This window comes from Gouania willdenowi, unplaced genomic scaffold (assembly GCF_900634775.1).
Source record: "Gouania willdenowi unplaced genomic scaffold, fGouWil2.1 scaffold_332_arrow_ctg1, whole genome shotgun sequence".
In the NCBI taxonomy this organism is placed as follows: Eukaryota; Metazoa; Chordata; class Actinopteri; order Blenniiformes; family Gobiesocidae; genus Gouania; species Gouania willdenowi.
Window position 1 is genome coordinate 1,095,069 of NW_021145094.1, and position 16,355 is coordinate 1,111,423.

General features: G+C 38.5%; 1 protein-coding gene across 1 annotated transcript; it reads right to left on the minus strand.

The window, feature by feature from the left end:
- Positions 1–14,997: 14,997 nt before the first annotated feature.
- On the minus strand, positions 14,998–16,114 carry LOC114459633 (trace amine-associated receptor 6-like). The gene is made up of 2 exons (XM_028441816.1): positions 15,942–16,114; positions 14,998–15,808 (listed from the first exon to the last, which is right to left on the minus strand). The coding sequence occupies exons 1-2, from the start codon at positions 16,112–16,114 to the stop codon at positions 14,998–15,000; spliced, it is 984 nt and encodes a 327-aa protein (XP_028297617.1).
- Positions 16,115–16,355: the final 241 nt, after the last annotated feature.

The window sequence follows — 16,355 nt, forward strand, 5'->3', positions numbered from 1 at the left end:
GCCCTGCTATCAAAACCATCTATTCTTGCAACCAGAGTCTTGTTCAAGGGTCATGTCTCTGAGCTTTAAAGCAGGATGGAGAATTCTGCCAAGTTGTAAATTTGGAGCTTCATTTTGAGTGAGATGGAGCAATGTCGACAGAGAGGTTTCCAGAGAGACTGCAGAGCTGAAGCTGGTCGAAGATGGAGAGGTGACTGGTGTGTGAACTACAGATGAAGAGGTGACTGGTGTGTGAACTACAGATGAAGAGGTGACTGGTGTGTGAACTAAAGATAGAGAGGTGACTGGTGTGTGAACTAAAGATAGAGAGGTGACTGGTGTGTGAAATAAAGATGGAGAGGTGACTGGTGTGTGAACTAAAGATGGAGAGGTGACTGGTGTGTGAACTAAAGATAGAGAGGTGACTGGTGTGTGAACTACAGATGGAGAGGTGACTGGTGTGTGAACTACAGATGGAGAGGTGACTGGTGTGTGAACTAAAGATGGAGAGGTGACTGGTGTGTGAACTAAAGATAGAGAGGTGACTGGTGTGTGAAATAAAGATGGAGAGGTGACTGGTGTGTGAACTAAAGATAGAGAGGTGACTGGTGTGTGAAATAAAGATGGAGAGGTGACTGGTGTGTGAACTACAGATAGAGAGGTGACTGGTGTGTGAACTACAGATGGAGAGGTGACTGGTGTGTGAACTAAAGATAGAGAGGTGACTGGTGTGTGAACTACAGATGGAGAGGTGACTGGTGTGTGAACTACAGATGGAGAGGTGACTGGTGTGTGAACTACAGATAGAGAGGTGACTGGTGTGTGAACTACAGATGGAGAGGTGACTGGTGTGTGAACTACAGATAGAGAGGTGACTGGTGTGTGAACTACAGATAGAGAGGTGACTGGTGTGTGAACTACAGATGGAGAGGTGACTGGTGTGTGAACTAAAGATGGAGAGGTGACTGGTGTGTGAACTACAGATAGAGAGGTGACTGGTGTGTGAACTACAGATGGAGAGGTGACTGGTGTGTGAACTAAAGATGGAGAGGTGACTGGTGTGTGAACTAAAGATGGAGAGGTGACTGGTGTGTGAACTAAAGATGGAGAGGTGACTGGTGTGTGAACTAAAGATGGAGAGGTGACTGGTGTGTGAACTACAGATGGAGAGGTGACTGGTGTGTGAACTAAAGATGGAGAGGTGACTGGTGTGTGAACTAAAGATAGAGAGGTGACTGGTGTGTGGACTACAGATGGAGAGGTGACTGGTGTGTGGAGAACAGGTTTCTCGACTGTAGTTGAAGCCATAGGCTGATGGAGAGACAAAAAGGGAGAACCAGAGGAGAATGAAAGAGGGAGACATGACAGTAATTTCAATGTAGAATGTCTGCTGCTGAAATACTGAATTTGATGATATGAGACAATGAACATAATTTACTGAAGTTGAACATCACTGACTCACTGTTGGTATGTAACACTGCGGCTTCAAAGCTGTGATTAATAAAATCTACCAACTCACACACATCAAATATTATCTGAACATATTTGGTTAGAACTTCTACTGAGCAGACTCACAATATTTACGTTTTGCTCAATGATGAAAACATTGTGAAATTTGATCCTATAACTGCTCTTAATTGAACTGCAAGTTTTGGAAACATTTTGCTTAACACATAATTGACAAGTCATTGCTGATGCTGCTATTACAGGGTTTTGGTGCAGTGACTGCTAGGATTTCACTTTATGATGTGTTCAAAATTACACAATTTGAAATTGAATTTGTTTTGTTTTAAAATCAAAATAGAGGTATCGGTATCTGTGAGAATCCCTAATTAACGTATATGCCATAGGTATTAACTTTACCATGATCACACAAAAATAATAATTTTCATGACATCAATTTGAGAATCTGTTACCTTCACTGTTAACACTAAATCCATTACCCATGATACACAACATACTATTTGAACTAACACTTTACACCTTTTGGAAAAGTCTTTTAAAAAAACACCAGTTCTTAGTGCTTATGTAGGTGTAGGTGGCATGAAAACTGGATACTGCTTCCAGTAAAGGGTTACCAAAATAACTACTGACCAAAGTCTTTTGTCTTTTGCCTTTGGAGTGAAAGCAGTATGTATGCCATGCAGTGGTGCAAACTGTTAAAACAACAACATACTAAAGTTAGCATTATTGCAATGCTTCACAAATGTTTTATTTTTTTTTTTACTTAAAAGGTGCATTGCAGAAGATTCCAAAAATGGTTGTTTTCAGCGTTACCAGTAATGTCAAGTGAACTGTTGCTGTCTCCTGCGGTACGTACGCGCTCATAGCATGAGTGACATTCAGACAGATTTCACAGTTTTTTGTGCTCATGTGGACTTTGTGTTCGACTCATGCCTGATGTCACAATGAACCTACAAAGACATGTACAGCTCGTCAGTGCTGCTGCCAGGGAAAACAGGAGGAATTTGGCGCATTCCATGCAGAGACCTGTGGACAGGCACATCCACTCAACACCATGGATCCATCGCCATGATGCTGCACAACGGCGAGTTGAACAGCAGGTATAGATCTGTGGTGTATGGCGGTGCCTGGTCTTGGGATGAAGCTCGCCAAACCCCAGCCTCTACTGTGCCGCTACCGCTGCTTCTGTAAACATTGTCAAAATCTCACCTGGTGTTGCTAGTAGACCACCAGTTATTTTAACTCAGTGCATCGCGCAAGATTATTTCAGCAGAGTAGAAACCATCAGGAAGTGTTATTTTAGTAAACTCCTGGTGTACTTACAAACTTTACAATGCATTGTTTTATGAGTACAGACCATATTTGTACTACTGTAGAAGTTTGATACCATTTTGGACTTTTCTCCAGAAATACACCATAACTAGCATGTACAACATCTGCTGCCTTCATCCTGCAATGTGGGCCACCTGTTTTTTCACAAAGTCAGTAGACTCACTCATTGAACCCCACACTGCTATCATTTTTTAATAATCTAATATCTGATTTCTTCACTTTTTCTTTAAAATTATAACTAAGTTGTTGATTTTGTCCTTATTTTCTTGATTTGGAAAGGAATACAGTATGCAGTGTTCCTAATGCATGTTCATGTGTGAATCTTAAAATTATGATAAGGATTTTATGCTTTATTCACTTTTTAAACACATTGCTATTATTTTGAAAACAACTGTAAGTTTGTAGATCGTGAGAAATGTTTTTCTCCAAGCAAATACAGTGTATATGTGAAATACAACATGTCGATCTTAACATTTTTATACAAACCTTCACATCTTAGCCCCCACCACTTCAGCGGAGAAAATGGCCCACGGCAAAGTGAGCATTTGTCAAATGAGCCCAAGTTCTCTTTCATAACACGATGTGTCTTGCAATCTAAAAGAAAAAACACATATTGAAGTTTAGCGTGAGAATACAGATTAGAATTGTTTACTTCCTCCACAGGGCTGAAGCCTAGCCTTGCAGTGGCAGCTCAAATCCTGTGAACTCACATCTGGTTTTTTTCTCTGGTATGTTGGTGTTGACAAATTTGAGTTTAATTAGAATTCAATTATTTATATCCCGGGGGATAGTGAGCCTGCACTGCTGTGTTATGCAGCATCAACAGCTGATCCCCGGTGTAAACAATAGCTTCATGGCGTACACGGAGTCCCCAGACACTATAATAAGTGTGAAAAACAGTAGTAAGGCAATGGCTTTGCCTATTCTTACCCGTATCTCTCTTCCTCATTGCTCCTGAATTCTCTTGTTTTCTTCTCTTCCTCTCTGGTCTTCAAAAGCTTAAATAAATGATAATGAAAATGAAAAAAATTGGATTGTGTAAATGAAGGATACTCGCACACACATCAACTTGTATTGTATCCCTTTAAATGAGTCACGACTTATAATAAGGTATTGCCTGGTATATCCTTCCTCTATTATGTTTTATATAAAGATGTTTTACCATCAATGGCTCTTGGCTTGCTGCTGTAACACCATGAATAAGTACACAAAACACAGAACAAGGGTTATGGAACCATACCAGGTCTAAGTCATACCAGGCCCCACTTCTCTGGAACCATCTACCAACCACGGTTCGGGGGGCAGACACCCTCTCTACCTTTAAGGTTAGGCTCAAAACATTCCTCTTTGGTAAAGCTTTTAGTTAGGAACCAGCTCATAGCTCATAGTTAAGATGCAATAGGCATAGACTGCCGGGGGGGGTGGGGAGTCTGGCATGCTCGGTTGGAGAGAGGTTGGAGAGGGCGTTAAGAGAGAGGTCATTTAGGTTAGAGAGGGACCGGAGAGGGTCCCATTCCTCTCTCTAACACTCCCTCTATGTCTGCTTCTTCCCTTGTGTGTTTGCTCCTGTTCTCCTTCTGGCTTTTGTCTTGCAGGTCCGTGGGATCCTCAGTGTGGAGTTACAGAGTCTCAACAACTCTGTCTCCACCCTTTCCTCTGCACACACCCAACACAGCATAACGTGGATGGCTGTTCATCATAGGAATGGGATCCACACAAGGTTCCTGCTGCTTAACAGAAGGTTTTCCTTGCCGCCATGATGAATTCATGTTGGGTGTGGGATACATATGTATGTGTATATACGTATATATGCATATGTGTGTATCCATAAAATGAAGAGTCCGTCCTTAAGACTGCTCTACTGTAAAGTGTCTTGAGATACCATTGGTTATGATTTGGCGCTATACAAATAAAGATTGATTGATTGATTGATTGATTAATTGATAAGTCATATACAGAAGCAGGAAGTGACATTGTTTCAAGTCATGTTAAAACACTCACCAAGAAATGTACTGACAAATCTCTTCAGAGAGCACTGTGGAGGAGAGCAATGGGGTGTGGCCTGGAGATGGAGAAGCAACTGGTGTGTGGAGAACAGGTTTCTTGACTGTAGTTGGAGCCATAGGCTGATGTCGAGGAAAAAAGGGAGAACCAGAGGAGAATGAAAGAGGGAGACATGACAGTAATTTCAATGTAGAACATCTGCTGTTTAAGTACTAAATTTGACGTTGAGTTGACATATCAAACTTCTGGCCCGTGTTTCAATTATAACCGGCCCGCAAAAAATTATTAAAGATGTCCCGATCGGAAAATGGGCCCGATCACGTGGTTTCAGACTCGATCGGAATTTGACGTTCTCTCCCGATCAGGACTCTGATATATACTGTACGTATATTTTATATCGTTATAGGAGTGGGCGGTATACCGGTTCATACCAAATACCGCTACATATTTTTGTTATGATATACATTTTTATTATACCGCTGTATCTGTATATTGATTACACAACGTTCTGAACGCTACGCTGTGACGCGTCAGACCGGAGCCTTTTCAATGTTGCACTGCAAATGTAAATAGTAGCGCTCTGGTTACCATGGTTACGGTGTAAATGGATAAGAAAGCTCTGAACCTGCAGAACTAGTTGAACATGATGACACAGAAGAACTTGTCAAAAAGAGGAGGAGTCCTGTCTGTTGTTTGGTCAGCAGAGCAAGTTGGATGCAGATCGGAGGTGGAAAGTTAGACTGAAGTTCTCAGACTTGCTCCCACACGTTTGTGAATAAAGGAGTTCAACAGCAAGTTAATCCTTCTGTTTGGAAGAGACCAAAAGTATTGATAGCTTCTCTGCTAACTAGCCTAACGCTACACAACTGTAAGGTTGATTATCAGAGCTACGCAGATGACACACAACTATATCTATCACTGAACCCAGATGACTATGGTCCCATTGAGGTGTTGTGTGACTGTTTAGAAAAAGTAAACTGATGGATGAGTGAAAACTTCCTTCAACTAAACCATGACAAGATGGAGGTGATTGTCTTTGGTAACAAGGAAAAGAGGACTGCTGTCAGCAAGTATCTGAGTCTGGATCTTTAGAAGATAAAGACCAAGTCAAAAACCTTGGTGTTCTGATTGACTCAGATCTGACATTCAGCATCAGATCAAATCTATCACAAAAACATCTTCTACCACCTAAAGAACATCTCCAGAGTGAAAGGTTTAATGACTCAGAAAGATCAGGAGAAACTGGTCCATGCTTTTATCTCCAGCAGACTGGACTATTGTAATGGTCTTCATCAAACATCTACAGCTGGTTCAGAACGCTGCAGCTCAGGTCTGAACCAGAACAAAGAGGTCAGAACACATTACACTGGCTCCCAGTCAGCCTCAGAGGAGACTGTAAAGTTCTGCTGCTGGTTATAAATGTGTGAATGGGTTTGGTCCAGAATACATCAGTGAGATGTTAGTCAGGTATGAACCCAGCAGGTCTCTGAGATCTATGGACACAGGTCAGATAGTGGAGCCCAGAGCTCACAGTAACCATGGTGATGCTGTGTTTAGTTGTTATGCTGCAAAGAAGTGGAACAAACTGCATCAGAGCTGAAGTCAGCATCACATGTGAACATTTTTAAATCAAAGTTAAAGGAACTATTTTTCTCTACTGTTTATGATTGAGAGAGATTTATGGTCATGTTGATGATGTCATGTGTTTGTTGATGATTTGAATTGATTTTACTGATGATTTTAAATGTTCTTATTGATTTTAAGCTGTTGAATGTTTTATCATGTAAAGCACATTGAGTTGCCTACTGTATGAAATGCACTATACAAATAAATGTGCGTTGCCTAGTGTGCGTGCGCACTGAGCACAAGTGTTTGAGGACGTGTATGTGTGTGAAAATCGACCACCCTACCTCGGTGAAGCTGGCCCCCCATCCCATGCAAAAATCTGTGAAAATGGTATCAATTGTTAGCGCTGTGTTAGCGCTGGTTTGTGCTGAAAGAATTATCATTTGTGCTGCTTTTGTTTTTAAGATAAACAAGTTTATTATAAGGTGATGGCGTCAACGTCCAAATTGAACAGAAATGGTCTCAATCGTTTGTGCTGAAAGAATGACGCTAATACTTTACATGCCCTAAACCTGCAATGCCAACAAAATGAAGTTGTCAAACTTTTCATCCAGAAAAATGATTTCAATCTGTGAAACTAAATGATTAGATTAAACATTAAGAGTTCCTAAAAGCAGATTACTGGCCTTATTTTACAGCACTGTGGTACTTTGATTTTATTATTTGTTAACATGTCTGTTGGTATTTTAAGATGAGGCACTATTTATTTTTATATTAGACATTTTTATTTAATATTATTTAATCTTTCACTGCAGTCTAAAGTGAATTTACTGCTTGATTGATCAAGCTACGTCACAAAAGTGCTGTGTTTAGGGTTGAATGTGAATAAAATAAATAAGTGACATCCTGGATGTGTTTTTTTGCTCTTCATCTTTTTAATGTATTATAGAAGTATTTGACAATTCTCAAAATCAAAGGACTCGGAGGCAAAAAAACCTGATTGGGACATCCCTAGAAATGATATAAATGATATCCTATCAGAAAGAGGGGCAGAGAACAGAGAGGAGACAGAGACAAAGATCTTATGCCATGTTGCAGTCTTGTTATTATATAGTATACATTTTTTTTAAAACAGATTCAATTGGTCAAATATACTCTACCTTGGATATTTGATGCCTTTGGCAAGAACGCCATGGCAGGTTTTCTCCTCATAGGTTATTTCTTGCCCTTCCTCAATGTCACCAATGCAAACAAACACAGACTGGGTACACCATACACCTCCCATTCGGCTTTTCAGCGTCATTCACGAGTCTGCCAAGTGTCCCATTTTCACTTGAAGCATTAATGCTACAGGAGTTACTAAAAATGTTAACAAAATGATGGTCCACACGCAAAAACATGATTGGCAAACATTTGCGTCATACAAAAATTTCTGCATAGGGCCGTTTCCACTACGGGCCAACCAAATATGGGGCAGCGGACCTGTGTCTCCATGGGCCTCCCCCCACAGGGCCATATCCGGGAACCTTTATGTGGCCGAAATAAGACCCTGCTTCGGAGTAGGTACTCAGATCGGCCCTGAAAAGCTCTCAGGTGGGGCTTAAGGTTTACTTTGTGAAAACAGAGCAGAATGTGACATTATCAGAAACTGCCAAATCAAGCGGCATTTTTAAAAGCTAGCAGTATTAGCCTAGTAGCAACCATCTACACAGTTAAAACAACAAAAGAAGATGTTCGACAAGTGGGCCAACAAAAAAGTCCCTCTACAAAAAACTGCTGCAATACAATTAAAGGGGCTTTGAAAGTCTCATAGTGGAAACATGGGTCATGTGTGGTTTGGCTGTTAATCAAGAATAACATCCTCCAATTCAGCTTACTCACCAATATTCCTTTCCTTTATGTTTGAAGATGTATGTGTAACAGGGTTAAAAATGTATTTATTATTATTATTATGTTCAACTCATGTTTATTGAGGTTAGTTATTTGTTTGTGAATTTTATCTCAATGAGTCATTTTTATTTGTGATGATTTTATTGCTTCGCCTGTGGATTTGCCTTTCTGCACTCTGCCTTGTTTGAACTACCTGGGCTTCCGTAGCTCTACCTGGGTTTACGTAACCTCTTCCGCATTCCTCTCACAGTGCAGCCTGCATTGGTGAGGGTAAGTGTGTGAGAAGATGCTGCGGTGATTTTGTGTAAATATCTACATAAATGTAGCTGTTTGTGTCACAGTATCTGGTGTATGTTGTTCACTATTGTATAATAACATGTTATGAAGCTGTTTTGTGTTGTTTTGATCGTTTTTATAAGTTTAATGGACCTTTTTTGTACCGCTGTTTTGGCGCGATTTTATTTGACCTACATTTTAGAGTAAACGTTCTCATCTGTATGTTTAGGAGCAGAGTGCACATATAAGGACCAGAAGGAGATTAATTTGTTTATTAATCTCTATCTACAGGTATGTGTCTTTATTTTAAGTTTTAAACTTTAGCTCTGTTTAATTACTCCACCCCACTGCATCATGTTAATGTGGCCAACAGATGGCAGTGTAGTTGGATTGTTTTCCATTGCTAAGGATAAATGTTGAAAATGTAATTGTTAAAATGTGTTTCACTGTAAACACAGTGCAGCCGGCATTGGTGAGGGAGCAGAGTGCACATATAAGGACCAGAAGAAGATTAATTTGTTTATTAATCTCTATCTACAGGAATAAATGTTGGAGAACAGTGAGCTGTGTTGTCCTTCTTGATGCCCTATCCACACACGATCACATCCGTTACATATGTATACTCATTCCATGCTGCAGTCTTCTCAATCTTCTTCAAAAGTCCTCTGTACTCCAAAAATGAATGAGCCTTTACGGATTGGCTCCAATCCAACACACCTCTTCCTATCAATAAATAAATAATAGTTCATAAAAACTAACGTAATAAAAAAGTGAAATTATTAGATGAAAAATGTAAATTATGATAAAAAATGACAATCATGTGGTGAAATTCCTAAGATCTGCTAACTCACTCATCAAATATCATCTCAACTGTACAGATTCATAATATTTACTGTATTTCCTCAATAAGAAAATACATATCTTGATAAAAACATGGTGAAATTTGATCCTAAAACTGCTTTTGTCATGCCAATATTTCAAATCATGTAAAACTGTGATGTGACAGTGTATTTTACTGTATGACCTTGTATGTTTCACTCTGTCCTTATAAACCATAACTGGGCCACACACACACACACACACACACACACACACACACACACACACACACACACACACACACACACACACACACACACACACACACACACACACACACACACACAGGTATCTGTACTAAAGTAATGGTTCACACTGACTGTGTGTGTGACTGTCCTCATATGCCAAACACTGGTCTCATACACCATGATCATGTAAACACAAAAAACACACAAACAGTGAGTCAGCATTATTTCTATCATTATTATTATATTATTATGTTTGAATTGAGATTCTGTGACCTTTGGCAAATAAACAGTGGTTGCAAATATCAAACTACTTATTTGTAACTCTATTGTAGTTCAGTCATAACATTTACACAATATGATCATTTACATTATTTTAATATATATTTCAGAGGAGGTTCAACAAACCCTGAACTCTGGGTATAAGTATCGGTTCAAGAGCATAAAAAAAAGCCATCATCTATGGAGCTCAGATACAGTGGTTCACCATGGCAATGGGTACATAAAAAAGGACGCTCCATTTCAATTCAGTAGACATATATTAATGCTGACTGTGCACATTTAATTATTGGTGACTGTTTGGAGCCACATATACATTATATTTAAATAAATCTGTTCATCTTTAATGTGACAAACACAGGAGCAACTGTAGGTGAACATTTTCAAAAACAAACATGTGTTGTAATATACAGTAACAATCTGATCCAGTGAGAGGATTTACACCTGAAGAGATTAAAATACATTACAAATGTATTTGTGTATTTCAGCAAATTTAAACAGTGAAATGCTGTTGAAACATACTCAGACTGTAGTTTGAAAGATATTTTTAATAAACTGTATAGCTTACAGCAACTTTTATTACAGCGGGGCCATAACATGTATTTGTTTGACCAGAGGGCCACTTAATCAACATCCATCCATCCATCCATCCATCCATCCATCCATCCATCCATCCATCTCCAGACCCACTTGTTCCAGCTATTCAGGGTGGTGGGGGTCTGTCGGTGCCTAGACACTGTGCGTTAGGCAGGGGTACACCCTGACCAGGACACCAGTCCATCCAGGGCAACACAAACACACACTCACACTCACTCCTACGGGCAATTTAGAGATTCCACTCAACCTAACAGTTGTCATGTTTTTGGATTGTGGGAGGAAGTCGTAGTCACTGGGTCGCCAGTTGCCTGTGTCTGGACTACAGTCTGAAGGTGTTTAAATTGACTATATTAGTTAAAGGAGCTGAAATACAGTCAATGAATGCTGATGAGCCAATACACAAATAATTGTGTAAAATTTTTCATTGACTATTTTTAACTGAACAATTTTCCAAAATCTAATCATCAAACATTACTGGATCAAATTGTGAGAATACAAACATCTCATGTATTTGATCTATTCTTTTTTTGAATCTTCGTATATATGTTATATCTTCAGTTACTCCTGTGTTTCAGATTAAAGCTGGACAAATATATCACAATATAATGTACGTAGCTATGGCAGAATGCAGTTTACATCAGTGCACTAATCAAAAACAATATGGTGATGCTAGACATCGGAGTCGGCCCTCGGCCTAAATTTATCAAAGTAAATGTCCAAAATAACAGAAAATTACACAAAACAAGAGCAAGAATACATTAAAAAAAACACAAAGAATTAAAACATTGCAGGAAAAACAGAAAATACTACAAAAATGAACAAAATGACAGCAGTAAAACAAAATATTACTCAGAATAAAATACAAAATTAGAAGTACACCAAATGACTAGAAAAACACAAAAAAATTATTCTGCAAACTGACAGGACTAACAATCAAGCAAAACGAGAACAGAAATACACAAAAATTATTACAAATAACGCAAAATGATAGCACAAATATGCATGTGCTGATAACAGATTTGACGTTATATTGTCCCACAAATTATTGCTGATAAACTATATTATTGTCGACATTTTTAGACCAAATTAACCACTAATATAATGATAACATATCATAAAAATGCAAGTACACCCTTTCAAATACAATCAACTTGTATTTCTCATTAGTATTTTCTACCATTGTAATTGAAATGTCAATTACAATGGCAAATGTGTGTAACTTGCAATGTCTCCTGCAGCCTCTGGGGGCGCTGTTGGACACGTCATGGTCTCACAAACCCAACCTACATTATGAGACCAATTTGTTTGAAGGTCAGAAAGGCAGGGGGCGGGTCATAACATTAGAACAACTATATTAACTGATTACACTATAAACAAAGTATTCACACATATATTTATAATGACTTTTACAATTAATATTCAATAATTATAACATTATAAAGTTTTATGTTTACGAGACCATCAAAACTGGTTCCTTAACCCGATTGGTCTGTAATGCTGGTGAGTAAACCATGTATGCCTACACACACACACACACACACACACACACACACACACACACACACACACACACACACACGTTTACTCGGCCGTGGGGGGTGGCCTGGGGCTCCCTGGCCCCCGCCCTTTCTGCTAGCCTGGCTACATCTTCAGGCCTGGGGCAGCGCTTGGGTTTACAGTAGCGGTTCTTGCACATACACTTGTCTACTATGGGCTGTTGGATAAAACTCATACTTGACTTAACTTTAGACACGTTGATCCTAAATTTACCACTCACTCCTTCCCTCTGTCCACAGACACCACCATTACACCTAAGCTTTATACAACTTCACATCTCAATCTCACTTTAGAAGAATCAACTCTTCTCCATCCTTTCCATTCTAATGTGTAGTCTGGAGAACAAGGTGCACTCTTCCTTAGGGTTTAGATTAGAGTCTTGTGTTTTTTGTTACATCCACTGGCTTTGTTGACCTCAGAACTATACATTTAGACACAAAAATCATCATTCTACAAGTTATATGTATTTCAATAAATTAACGACCATTTTGAGAAAAATGGCCATAACGACCACTAGGGGAGGTTGCTGAGGTGGATCCACATCCTAAAATAATCAGTAGTGTTCATGCCATCTATGTGCCAAGTTTCATGCTTTTAACCCAAAGTGAACCATCCCACTACTGGTACTGATCCAGGATCTGTGGTGGAGAACATGACCTGACTTTAATCAATAAGTTCAGGGATATTTTGTCTTTTGTTTTATTCACACAAATGATTCAGCAGAAACACATTTTATATAAAGTATTATTCATAGTTTGTTGTTCATAGATAAAAATATAAACATCTTTTTTATGTCTTATGAAGAGGATTTTAGAACAGATTCTTTTAAATTGCTTTAAACTTTAAAATCAGGGAGAAATGTATCAGTTTTCATTAATTTTATAAGTTGATATTTTTTGTGTGTATCATGTGTGTGTTTAATTTTAATTCTCATGATAAATATAGTAATCCAGTAATTTTGTATTGTTTTTTTACATTTTTTTACAATTCCATTATTCTTTATTTTCATCCAAATTGTCCGAAAGACAAAAATGGGAGATGTTATAAATTGACCAATAACTGAATGATGAACCATTTCCATCTGAAACTGAAGAGCAACTAAGGTCATGATCATTGAAATAACGTAAAAATACGTCAATGGCACTGAATGAGGTAATAAACATCCAGGAGTCAGCAGGCACGTTTAAGATGTTTACTGTTAGAAGCACTGTGAAACTACAACACACAAATAAACTACAATGTTACATATTTATCATGTATTTTGACGCTTTCGTTCACATAAACAAATACTGGGTCATTACTTATTATGCACAACAAAAGTACACATTAATGTGTGCCGAAATTTTCATGGATTAACCACTACAGATATCTAGTGACTAGCTCAGTGCTAACTTAACATGGGAAAACGCCATTGACTGGTGAACACATTAGCATTGCTCCTGTTTTCAAAGTTTTCTATGAGCGTGTTCAGCAGACCGTCTCAGGTAAGTTTAACATAAAACATTAGCATTACTTACATATTTAGCGCTGCAGCTATCAATTTTTTTTTTGTAATTGAGTATTATGTCGAATTTTTCATCGATTAATTGAGTAATTGGATAAATTATACTTTTGTGTTTGCAAGCATCTATATTAATAGTGTTTTACAAAATATGAAAGACCTCTTACAGATAAAATAGCGACTACTGACGAACCTGAGCTCACATCCAAAGCTTTGCTAGGTGAGCTACAGAAGCAACAAGGCTTGTTTAACAAATTGATTATATTGTATAAAATCTGAAAAAAAAAAAACAGGAAGTCATTCTCTGAGTGAGCTCATTAAAGTGTGTTTAGTGGATCAGCAGCACTGAAGAAAAAATAAGATTTTTGAATTTTACACTGTATATTCCATTACAATATGTCAGTGCAAAAACATAACCATGTTATTAATGTGGTAAGAAAGAGAAGACAGGTTGACTTCATAATCCTCATCCTTTTATTGATGACACTGTTTCATATTTCAATAGTTGTCCAGATTTACCAAATATGTATTATTTAGGTTGAGTTTGATGTTATATTCTAGACTCATTGATTTAAAACAGCATTGATTGATAATGTTTCCCCCAAATAATGAAAATGGATTTCTGCCCCTGTGACTCTCGTGCTCCGTCTGGTTCCTGACCAGCACCACTGCTCTCCTCGTCTCCTCTTTTACTACAGATGTGGTTTCCAGAGTTTGACTTGGTTTTTAATCCATAACTTCTGCTCCTGCTTTCTTGAACACACACGTCATCAGATTCAGGACTGTGTGAGCAGAAAGACTGTTAACACAGATACTGTACGTTTCCAGCCTGCATTGTTCATTTTAGTATTGTAAATATATTTAAAATACTAATAGAAGTCTTTAAAGAATTGTTTTGTTGTTCACACTGAACCTGTTCTATAACATTATTACATTACAGGCAGTGAGGGGCTGCACTCAGAGACACTGTTAATCAATAGGTGTATGTGATGATATTCACACGTAAATTTTCTATTTTTTATTTGACATTTTATAACCTTTTAAAGGAACACTGCAAACATCAGAGGCAGTATGATCATCTCTGATAATCCCAGCTTTACTTTAAGTCAACTGCTTTAGTCCAAACCAGTCACTAGTGAGCAGACGTCACACTTTGTTTTATACACCGATTATATTGTTTCATTCTGCAATTAAATGTGTTTATTTTTAGGAAAACCTTTGATAAAATAATGATAATGAAAGGAATATAGGTTCCATCAAGTGTTTGTGCACTTTAGTCCATGTAGCAAGACTCTGAAACATCTACAAATTAGTTTAATTAATTATAAGAAGAATCATTTGTTTTCTTACACAAAGTCATTCTGATCTCTTGTTCAAATCAAGGCATCAAATAATCACCAGCCTGAAAATCATCCACATTTTATTTCAAGGAGAATAAAATGTTTACAACATCAACAGCACAGTGTGATCAGATTACACATCAGCTCTTTACAGTATGTTGGCCTCACTGGAGCCAGACTTTAGGATCTGAAGAGAAAGAACACATTTCACACATTTCCTGAACCAGGGATACAGAAACACATAGATGACAGGGTTCAGCAGAGAGTTGAAGAGTACCACACATAAAACAGAAGCAAAAGATGTTGCACTGATATCAGCAAATCCTCTTGAAAGTGCAACACAGTAAAATGGAGTTGAGCACAATAGAAACACAACAACCACTACACCCAGAGCTCTAGCAGCTTTCAGCTCTGACCTGTTCACCTTCTGTGAACTCTGAAGTGTCACCACGGTAACATGAGAGCGCATGGCCTGTGCCTGAGACACAGCCACCATAAACACTCTCACATACAGGACCACTATGATGCTGAATGGAATGATGTAATTCAGAAAAAGATTCACAATTTCACTAATAAACGGGATATACACTTTACAATCTCCAGCACAGGAATTAAACCTACCTGGATGTTCTAAATTATCTTTGAACATTGCACTGTAAAAGATCACAGAACACAGCCAACACAGGACAATGCCTATCATTGCTCTGTTTACAGTAACTTTAGTTTGATAGTGCATTGGATCACAAACAGCCACATAACGATCAACTGATATCAGCACAACAGTTCCTACTGAAGCAGAGGCAACAGTAGCAGTTACAACTGCATTAAAGACACACCAGCCTGCACTGAGAACCCAGCAGCCGTCTAAGAGCAGGATCTGAAACATCCAGAGGAAACCCACAGAGAAATCTGACACAGCCAGAGAGAGGAGGAGGAAGTTGGTGGGAGTGTGCAGCTTCCTGGAGGAGATAGAGAGAAACACACTGATATCATTATATGATACAACAATTATCATCAAAAACAGAAACCTTCAGCAATGGAACATCAGGAGTCTAACAACATAAGTCATAAAACAACACAACATGTTAATACCTGAAGTGTGAGATGGAGATGATGACCAGCAGGTTGAGAGTCACAGTGAGCACAGAGATGGAGGACAGGATGATGTGAAGGAGCACAGACACTGAGTGAGAACGCACGATCCTCCTGCATGAAGAGTTTCCCAGGTGTGGATAGCAGAGCTCAGCTTCATCAGGTGTGCTCATAGTGAGGAGGAGAAGATGTTCTTCTCTGATGTACAACCCATATATCACCACTGCTCCTCCCTCAAACACTGGGATGTGGAGGCTGGACCTGAGGCCTGGACCTCCCTCAGAGACGCCTGCTCTATAGATTATGTAACATTATGTATCACCAAGTAATTACTACTTCTTCAGCTGAGTAAACACAAAAAACTGAATTATCTATCTATCTATCTATCTATCTATCTATCTATCTATCTATCTA

Excerpts from the sequence above, each read along its gene's own strand:
- LOC114459633 (XM_028441816.1), bottom strand. The coding sequence starts at position 16,114 with ATGAGCACACCTGATGAAGCTGAGCTCTGCTATCCACACCTGGGAAAC. Across the intron at positions 15,809-15,941 it reads ATCTCCATCTCACACTTCAG|GAAGCTGCACACTCCCACCA; the intron begins GTATTAACATGT and ends TATCTCCTCCAG.